Below are 10,249 nucleotides of genomic sequence, written 5' to 3'. Positions count from 1 at the left end.
ATCCCGTGGGTTTCCAGCAGGATCAGCCCGAGGGGCTCCGTCTCCCAGTCGCTAACGCAAACCCGGGGTTGCAATCAGCAAGGGAGATTTCCCCAGGTGAATCAATAAAGACATTTTTGCCGGCATCAATGTGCACATTCCTGAGCGAGATCGACCCGTAGGTTGAGACGAAGCTCTGCAATGAGTCGGACGTTAGGAATCGGAGGATTTTCTGGGATATTTGGGAAGCAAAGAGGGATGAGCAGACAGGGAAGGGCTGAGGATTGAACCCACAATAGCTCTGCAGCTTTAGCCAAAAAAAAAAAAAAAAAGTAAGCAAGGGCACAGATTCCCTTTGCTGCTCAGAGCCGAGATTATTGTCCCTGTGTGACAGAGAGGCAGGGATGTGCCCAAGACAGCTAGAAGCCTGTTGGCACCCAACAAGTGGTGGTATAAATCTCCCCAGGGATTAGGAGAAGGTCCTCGCTGTGGGACGCGAGCAGCCAGCGTGGCCAGCTGAGTCCCCCGCCGGGCAAGGGAAGAACCTCCCCAAAACGCATGTCCTTGCAGAGGTGGGGGGGAATGGCCTGCGTCGCATCGTCCCAGCTCCTTTTGTCCATACGTGGGGTTTCTCCAGGCTGAGGACCTGACCTGGGCATGGAGAGGAGCAGCAGAGCTGGAGATCAGCCTCCAAGCGCTGGGCCAGCAGCCACCCAGCACAGCTGGGGATGCTACAGGCTGGAGGGGGGCTTTGGTGTCTAACAGTGTCATCAGGAGGACAGATGTCCCCAGGCTCTGTCCCTCCTGCCTTCAGCCTGAAGCTCATGTGCCAGAGCCACGTTGAGCTGAGCTGCCTCCCTGCTTTCCAGAGGAAGCCATAGCTTTCTCCCAGCAGGCTGCTCCCCGGAATGGGCTTTCTTCCCAAACTGCAGAGCGCAGAGGGGAAAAAAAAACAATAAAAATCAACCCTCTGGAGAAAAAGCCCACGGGCTGGACCACGGCTGCTGGTCCTCCTCTAGGCTGCCTGCTGCTCGACCTCCAGGCTGGGAGGGAAAGCCCAACCTTGGAAAAGGAGAGCCCATCCCCGGTCCTGTGCGTTAGGCACTGCTCTGCGTCCCGCCAGCATTTCCAAGGCTCTGGGTAATGTTGCAAAGTCTCGGCTGTGCAGGGATGTTCATACAAACCACAGAGCTATGCAAACCCTCCCAGCCTCCTGCCGAGCTCTTCAGTGACATCTCATGATCCCAGGGGAGGCGAGGCAGCTCTCTGGGATGGCTGGAGACGTGGGGAAAGCCAATGGGAGGCAAAGGGGGGGGGGGGAAATCCTCCTCCCAGCAAGCAAGAGAGAAACTGAAAACAGAAAACATTTGCCCACAGAGCATCCTGCTGGAGTCCTCCCACTGCACTTGGTGGCTCTCTTGCCAGGTCTCGTTTGGTGGCAGATGCAATTAAAATGGGGCCACAAAAGGTCATTTCAACCCAAGAGCCGACCCAGCAGCGCTTCCCCTCCGGAGATGGCCAAGTCGGACACTGTGACATTGTGAAAAGTTTCTCCTGGAAGCTTTTCAGCCGAGGAGGTTGTTGGGATCATCCTTCGCCCACAAATAATCCGGTTTGTGGCAAATAAACCCCAGTGAGACCTGGGAGCACCATGGGGACCTCCATGTCCAAGTCAGTCCCATACTGGCACCCATCCCCGGTGCTCTAAGAAGAGGCACCCACCCTGGGCTGCCCCAGCAGCCTTTGTCCCCGATCTCAAAGCACCCAACACCAAGCACCAAACCAGCAGAATGAGGCACCCTGGTCTGGCTCTACACACAAAAAAAACCAAGGTAGAGGGTTGGTGGAAGGTTTAGGAGATCCCAGGAGTCCTGGTCCTCAGCCGTGCTCGCTGGAGGGACCAAACCCCGCAGCAGTTCCATGAACCAACACCGACCCCACAAAAAGATCTCACAAACCTCTCCTCACACTGCCTTCAGCTCCCAAATACCCCGAATCCCACCTTCCCAAGACCTCTTCCACCTGCCCAGAAGGGTTCCAGCAATGGCTCCAGCCTGGAAAACCAGCACATCCCAAACCAGCCTGCCCATCCCCTCCGCACCACCGGCACACATGGAGAGACTCATCCCCCTGCTATCAAAATCCTTTAAATGCCAGCAGTAAAACTGAGAGATGTACATTGAAACTAATAAGCCTTTACAGGAGTTATGCAATGTTTAATAATGTTTAATGACTTGTTGCATGCCAGAGGACTTACAGTCCGTATTTAGCAATAATTTACAACACGCAGCAAGCTGCGGACAGTCAAACAGGGAAAATCCCGACAGCTCCAGCTGCTGCGAAGGGAAAGCGTCAGGGAATGCTGCAGGATGCAGCGGAGCTGTCGTGGGCATATAAAGGGTGGGTGAGGAGGGGGCACTGCACACTCAGACCCCCGTTTGCAGAGCCAGACCCTCATGGGACTCTCTGCCAGAAGAGGTTTGAGCCCAGGATCCCAACCCAGCCGCTATTTTTCTTGCAACTCCCAGGTTTCCCCGACTAGGGGCTGGAAAATCCAGCCGTGATTTATACCACACGCCACAAACCCGCCGCGCCTGCGATAACACGGGTTTTTGCAACGACCCAACAACATCGTATCCATCCTGCAGCTGCTGCCAAGACATTATATTTTTATCATAAGCTCTTTGAAACGAGACTGTCTTGTGATTCCAGATTTGTACCGTGCCCGAGATAACCAAGCACAGCCCCAGCACCGCAATAAAAGCGATAGCACGCTGCATAATGTTATTTAATGGTCGGTGTTAGCCTGTTCCGCTATTTAACATCACGCGTCTGCGAGCCGCCTGCTCCTTCTCCACCTCTTTTCGTGGCTCCCAACCAGTCCATCCCCTGCCCTGCAGCCCCGATACCTGCAGGTTATTTTTTTCTAGACCTGGTGCAAGGAGCGATGCCCCAGGGTGAGTTAAAAGCTGCGGTCTGTGCTGTGCATAAGGGAAAACTGCAAATGGAGGTGTAAAAATCACCCCTCAGCCCGGATATCTGCTCATTTTTCCATGCCTGTTATTTCATCCCCTCTCTCCACGACACCAAGCCTTAGGATCGCCAAAGCTGCCCCGTTATTCCGCACACAACCCCCCCCAAAGCTGTATAACCCCCTCCCCCTCCACCAAGCCCAGCGCCCGGCCACCGGGAGCAGCCGAAGCGGCTCCAAGGCGGATGGATGCATCAGAGCAAAAAGAGAGGAGAGAGGCTGGAAAAAAAAGTTCAGGCAAGCTCTGATCAGCTCTGCCCCACACTGGTGCCCGCTGGGATGGGGGGACCCAAATCCTGGTGTGGGACCAGTGGCAGGGACACACCGAGAGCAGGATAGGGCCACCTTGGTGCTGCGGGCAAACACCACCCATGCCAGCAGGCTCCAAGGAGGGACATGTCACCGTGGGATCCTGGATCCCATGTCCCAGTGTCATGATCATTGCTGGATCCCATGTCCCAGGGTCACGATCATCCCTGGATTTCGCATCCCAGGGTCACGATCACCCCTGGATCCCACGTCCCAGGGTCACGATCACCCCTGGATTTCACATCCCAGGGTCACGATCACCCCTGGATCCCGTGTCCCAGGGGTCACTATCACCCCTGGATCCTGCATCCCAGGGTCACAATCATCCCCGGGTTTCACATCCCAGGGTCACGATCACCCTGAATTTCGCATCCCAGGGTCACGATCACCCCTGGATTTCACATCCCAGGGTCACGATCACCCCTGGATCCCATGTCCCAGGGTCACGATCACCCCTGGGCTGCCCTGCCCAGGCAGTATCCCTGGCCCTGGGGAGGGAAGGGCCGCCGCCGGGCTCAGCACAGCTTGGAAAAGGGAAACGATCCCAGAGGGAGTCAGGGATGGAAGTTTCTCCCCCCGCCTGGGATCTGGAGCCGCTCGCAGCGGCTGGGGACGAAGCTTTACGCCAAGGCAGGGCCTGGGCATTTCCTGCGGCTGGGAGACACTGGGAGCGCTGGGAGGGGGGGGGGCAGGGCTCCCCCACGGCCCCTGCTCGGGGCTGGGGAGGGGGGGTCCACTGCTCCGCTCCGACCCACTCGGGAAGGGCGCTGGGGTGGGGGGGCCGGGATTAGCGGGCTGAGGAGGGGATGGGAGGACGCACGTGACTGGCTGTGGAGTGGGGGAAGTGGGCTGGGGTGTGCGGGTGGGGGGGGGGGGGCGGGGGGGGCTCGGCGATCCCTCCCTCCCCATCCCCACCATCCCCCTCCTCCCCGGCCCCCCGCACAAAATCCGCTCCCGCCGGCCGCCCCACTCCCTCCAACCTGCGGCATGGAGGCACCGGGCTGCCCGGCCTTCCCCCCGCCGGGCCGGGCCGGGCCCCCCCCCGGGGCTCCCCCGGGCTCCCCCCGCCTTCCCGGCCGGGCCGCCGGGCCCCCCCCGGCAGCCGCCGCCGCTCAGCCCGCGCCCGGCCCGCTGCCCGCCCGGCAGGGCTGCGCCCCGATACCCGGGGGCCGCCGGCCCGGGGCCGCTCGCCGGGGCCGTCCGTGGGAAGCCGTTCTGCCCGGCCGGGGCTGCAGGTACCGGGGGAGCGGCGGGGGGGAGGGACCCGGGTCCGCGACCCCCGCCCCGGCCCCTTCGGCTTCACTTTGCTGCGCTCTGCCCCCGCCCGGGGCCTGATCCTGCCGCTGCCCTCGGGGGGACGGCCCTGATCCCCGCGCCCCCACAGTGTCCTGTCGCCGACACGCAGCCCCCCGGCTTCACCGAGGCGGCCGCTGTCGCGATGTGGCCCCGTCGGTGCGGAGACCGCTCGGGCATCCCCCGACGGTAGCCGGCAAAGGCCGGGCCGGTGCTGCCGTGTGTCGGGCAACCGGGCCTGTGTCACGACAGAGAGACCGAGGTCTCCGGGATCGTGCTCGCCCTGCTGGAGCGGCGGGAAGAGGTGGCGGGAGAGCCCCGGCCCCGCTGCCGCGACGGCGGGGACCGGCCCGGGCCCACTCCCCCGGCCACGGAGCCGGTTACCGGGCAGGGAGCGGCCCCGGCCCGCGGAGCCGGTTACCGGGCAGGGAGCGGCCCCGGCCCGCGGAGGAGGCTGGAAAGGCGCCGCCGGCTCCCGGGACCGGGCCGCACCGGGCACGACCAGAGGCAGGACCGGCCGCACGGACGGGCCCGGGGCTCCCCGGGACGCGCGGCTGCCCGGTGCCCGGTAGCCCTCCCCGCCCCCGGCAGGACGAGCCGCAGCCCCGGGGCTCTCCCCATCGCTCCCCCCGGCCCAGCGACACCGCCGGCCCCGTCGCGCTTCCCTTCCCGGCCGGGACCGTCGGGGACTGCGGCCGGGGCTGACCGGGCTCGTCCCGTCCCCCCGGGGCTCCCCGGCCCTTTCATTCCCCCCCTTTTCCCTTCGCTTTAATATAAGAAGAAACAGGCAGCGCCGCGGGTGTAATGGGAACCAGGTGGGGCCCAGCAAAGCCCCGCTCCCGGCTGGGGGGAACAGGTAGAAAAAGCCCCCCCCGGGGGTGCCGGGGGTCCCGGGCTGGTGTCCATCCCCCCCGCGCTTACCTGCTGCCGCTGCAGCGGGGCTGTGCCGATCCCGGGAGCCTCTCACCGGTGGCCGGGGTGGTGGTCCCGGTTCCCGGGAGCCCTTCCCGTGCCCCCATCCCTTCGCTAATGATCCCTTTGAGTTCTCCTTTCCCCTCCCGGTTACAGCTGCTCCCCAGCTGCCGCCTTCCCCAGCGCCGCCAAATCTTGCGTGGGGGTGTCAGTTTTAGGAAGGATGGCGGGGGGAAAAAAAATATCAATATCTTCCCTTTTTCCCATCCTCTTTGTCCCCCTGCGATGCCGTGTTTATTTAGCTACATGCCCGTATCCTGCTCCCTTCCTGCCTTCTCCTTCTTTCTGGCCATTTATTTATTTGTCTCCAACGCCAAAACCCGCGGGTTGCTCGGAAGCACGGCGCGTTGCCTTTGGAAAGGGGGGAAAAAAAACCCCAAACCCGCTCTATTTATCGGACCGCTTTGTGCAGAGGAATTTATTTTAATTTATTTCGGTCCTTTTTCCTTACTGTCGGTCCCATTTGGGGGTTTTTGCCTTCACTCTGCACCTTGGCGGGACTTGTTTTTTACCGGTAAACCTCCCCGGCCCAGCGGCCGAGCCCTTCAGAGGAGAAAACAGGGAGGAAACGGCAATTTGGCCTCATCCCTTCGCCGTTACCCACCGCCGGGCACGTAGACAGGTCAGTACCGAGGGGGACAAGGAGCCTTCACCCCCCCAGACACACCCCCCGCCCCCCAGATAACAGTTTGCCATTAATTCGAAGCAGCTGGGGCTTGGCGCTCAGCTGCGTGCCGTAACCCCCAAATTGCCTTAATTACAAAACAACCAAAACTCAAAACCGAAAGTCCGGAAAGGGCCGCGGCGCCGAGGGCTGGTTCAGGGGGTGCGGAGCCCCCGGTGGGTCCATCGGGATGGGGACCCCGTTCACCCGCTCTGCCAGGATGTGATGGTTAACGGGACGGGAAGGAGGATCCATCCCGAAGGAGGCGATTTCCCCCCTTGCCGGCCCCAAGCGCCGTGCTCTGCCCAAGGCCCAGCCATGGGCCTGATCCTGCCCCTCTGAGGGGGCCAGTGGTCTCCACCTGCAGCAAAACTGCATCTCCGGAGCCGGTGCTCAGCTTGGGGGTGAGACCAGGGCAAACCCCCGTATTTTCGGGTTGTCTCCTTCCCAGGTGACACCCCTGTGTCCCCTCGGCCGCTGGGGGACACCAAGCCATCCCTTCCATCTGCTGAGCCCCCCCTCAGTTCTCCCATCACTGGTTCAGCTCCTTGGGGTACCAGTAGCACCCGGCATCAGCCAGAGGTGCTGAGCTCCGTGTGTCCCTGCGTGGGGACAAACCACCCTCCCGGGGGACAAAGGTGACCTCCGAAATGCGTTGGCCGTGACTGATCTTGAACCCGTTTCATCAGACACCCCAGAGATGCAGCAGCAGCAGCCAGGGGAAAGGGGGAACCCCCATATTTCTTGCTTTGCCCCCCAGCCCTGAAGGAGCGTGGGGAGGGGGAGCTCCTCCCAAGCAAAAAGGCTGGGGGGGGTGGGTGGGGGTATTTTTCACTCCTTTCCAAATGGTTTCCTGAGAGTTACAGCTGCAGGGAAATGCTGGGGGTGGGGGAGGGAGGGGGGCAGGCAAAGGCTGCCCTTGAACCGAGCTCAGGCACGGGGGTCTGGATAGGGCCCAGCGCCAGGGTGGGCTGGGGGTGCTGGTGGCACCGATGTCTCTGCGGTGGGCACAGCTGGGCAGGGTGGAGGCGCCAGCCTGTGCTGGGGGGGGGGAGGGGAACTGGAGGAGAGGGACGAGGAGAATGGAGTAAACCCTGCCTGCAAGGCAGCCCTGCGCTCGCCTTCTCTGCCCCCCATCCCTTAACAGCAGCATCCAAAAGGGTCCCCGAGCGGGGTCCCCAGCCACCCGCTGCTTTGGCCGGGCTTCCCCCCACCCTCGGGGGCCATTGCATGCCCACAGCCCCGCAGCCAGCAGGAATTTTGCTCTCCCCCATGATGGATTTGACCCGCTGCATGCCTGTGCCGAGCCCTTTGCCCGAGCCTTACCCCAACATCCCCCCAGGATGGCTGGGGCCACGCAGAGGTGGGAGGGGAGGGTTGGGGCTGCGGGCACGGGGGGGCTTTTGGCTTCATTAGCACCATTAACACCACCCCACCTTGTGCCTCTCCCCCTGCCAGGCGGCGAGAAGGGATGCAAAGGCGGGTACCAGGTGATGCCCGCATCCTGCCGGGCCCCTGTGAAAGCCCCGGGGGAGCTGGGGTGCCCGCTGGCAGCACCCCTGGGCAGCCTGCAGGAACACAGGGTCCCTGAGCTCCCCGAGCCCCTGGGCAAGAGCAAAAGCAAGAAGCGGAGGAACAGGACAACCTTCAGCACGTTCCAGCTGGAGGAGCTGGAGAAGGTCTTCCAGAAGACGCATTACCCCGACGTCTACGCCCGCGAGCAGCTGGCGTTACGGACAGACTTGACCGAAGCCAGGGTGCAGGTACGGGCGCGGGTCCCCAGCTCCCGTAGGGACGGGCACGGCCACCCCGAGTGGTGGCGGGCAGAGCCGGAGGAGGTTTTCCCCTCCTCCGCAGCTGTTTTTCCCAGGAGAATTAACGCTATGCCTTGGAGAGGAAATCCAGCCCCGGCACACGCTTCACCCACCGCCACGGGGTGTGGGTGCTGGTTGCCTCTCAGCTCTCTCCAGTTCTCCCCTTGTCCCCTCTCTGCAGCACCCGAGGGGCAGGAAGAGCCAAAATTTGGGAGGTCACTGCCAACCTGCCCCGCTCAGCAGCCCCTAAATGTGATCCCCCCTCCACCTCCAGCCCAGGATGAGCAGCGATGGAGCTGCCATCCCAGGAGAGGGATCCCTGGGAGCTCAGCATGGATGGGGTGTGTGGGGGGGTAGCATGTCCCAGGAGGTGGGGCAGGATGAGGCCCTCCCCCACCACCCCGGTTCTGCCAGCATCACGCTTGCGTCAGGCCAGCGAGGTGCTTCCAGAGGCATCTGCGGTTTGAGGCTCCCAGCGGGAAGAGGCGGCTGGAGGGGGCACCCAGCAGGGAGAAGAGCAAAGGTGAGCGGGTAACGAAACAAACAGGGAGCACCCATTGGGTGCTGGGTACCTCAAGCCGCCGAGTCCTGGGTGCTGCCCTCCCTGTGGGGCAGAATCTGGGGACACGGCACAGGCAGGGGATGCACACCCTGAGCCTGCAACCGCCCAGCCCCTCAGCACCCACCACAGCCTGGAGCCCTGGCTGGGGCTGGATTTCAACAGAATTACCTGTAACCGTGAAATCTGGGCGCTGAGCACCCCCGCACCACGTCCTCTGCCCCGGGAGGTGCTGCTCGACCCAGCACCACCCCAGCCAGCACCACAGAGGGGACATGCAGGTGGGTCATTGTGACCACGCAGGACCCAAAGAGCCTCATTCTGCATCAAAACCTGGGGTGAAGGAGGCCTGGAAGCACAAGGGAGGGAAAAGGATGGTGCCCAGAGCAGGACCGCTTGTTTCCCAAGAGGGATAAGAGATATTTCTGCTACTGGTAGAGAAAAAGGCTGCATGCAAGGGCAGCTTCCTCCATCTCCGCTTTACCGGGATGTGGGGGCACCATTAGGGCTCCTTTCCTGCGGGAATTTGAGCGTGGCCATGACCAGAGGGCTGCCTGGGCAGGGGTCCCTGCACCTCAGCCCCCTCCTCCATCCCCCAGGTCTGGTTCCAGAACCGACGGGCCAAGTGGCGAAAACGAGAACGTTACGGGAAAATCCAGGAGGTGAGAGATGCTGTGGCGCTGCCTGCCCCAGCCCGCGCCCAGGGCAGGGGTCCCATCCCTTTGCCCACGGGGGTCCCGTGGGGTGACCCACATCACCTGTTCTTGCCCCTTGTCTCCCAGGGGCCCATCCCCCATGGGATGCAGCTCCATCCACCCGTGAGAAAGGCACGTGGTCCTGGATGGAAAAGGGGGAAAACAGCAACGTCACATTTTACCACATGCAGGAAGATGCTGCTTTATGTCCCACTCCATCCCCTGTGGGAACATGTCCTTTGGGACAGGCTTTGGGGTGTCACCCCCCCACCCCAAGAAACCCCTGTAGCTGTCCCACATCCATCAGTGCTTCCCACCCCCCTTTTCTGCAAAACTGCCGTTATTTTTCTCCCCCCAACACTGAAAAGTGTAAAAATAATTTAAAACTCAGTTTCATGCACATCCCTGATGCGAACCCCCCCACATCCACCCTGGATGGCAGGGGAGGAAGATTTCACCCAGGGATCAACAGCCCCAGGCGATTAAAATAAAGCATCCCTCGCTTTGCACCCTGTGGGTGAGGGGAATCCAAGGTGGGGGGATGTGGTTCCCCCCCCTCAGCTGGCCTCCCCCCACTCCACTTAGGGCTTTCCCCCCCCCTCCCATCCTTTCTTTCAGCTGCAGAACAACCTGTGGCCGAGCTCTGGCCCGGGAAGCCCTGCGGGGCTCCTGCCCCCCGAGAGCATCCCGTCCCCCTGCATGTCTCCGTACCCCCACACTCACAGCAACATCACCGGCTTCATGGGCATCCCTGCTTCTCCCGGCCCCCACCCCGGCATCAACAGCCTCTACTCCCTGCACAGCCTCCCCCCCGCGGCCCTGGGTGCCCACCCCTTCGAGCCAGCACCCGAAGATTACAAGTCACCCACCCTGGTGCCGCTGAGGATGAAGAGCAAAGAGGCGACCAGCAGCCTGCTGAACTGGGCTACATGA

At 62.3% G+C, this 10,249-nt stretch overlaps 1 protein-coding gene across 1 annotated transcript; it reads left to right on the top strand.

Moving 5' to 3' along the window:
* The first annotated feature begins 4,757 nt into the window (after nucleotides 1–4,757).
* ALX3 (ALX homeobox 3) lies at nucleotides 4,758–10,249 on the top strand. The gene is given in 5 exon segments (XM_037410738.1): nucleotides 4,758–4,801; nucleotides 4,865–5,160; nucleotides 7,707–8,011; nucleotides 9,221–9,295; nucleotides 9,878–10,249. Coding segments are annotated over 5 exon segments (1,092 nt in total).

The sequence above is a fragment of the Falco rusticolus genome, chromosome 17, assembly GCF_015220075.1.
Source record: "Falco rusticolus isolate bFalRus1 chromosome 17, bFalRus1.pri, whole genome shotgun sequence".
NCBI lineage: Eukaryota > Metazoa > Chordata > Aves > Falconiformes > Falconidae > Falco > Falco rusticolus.
The sequence above is the reverse complement of the archived record's forward strand: the minus strand, read 5'-3'. Positions and strand labels throughout refer to the sequence as shown.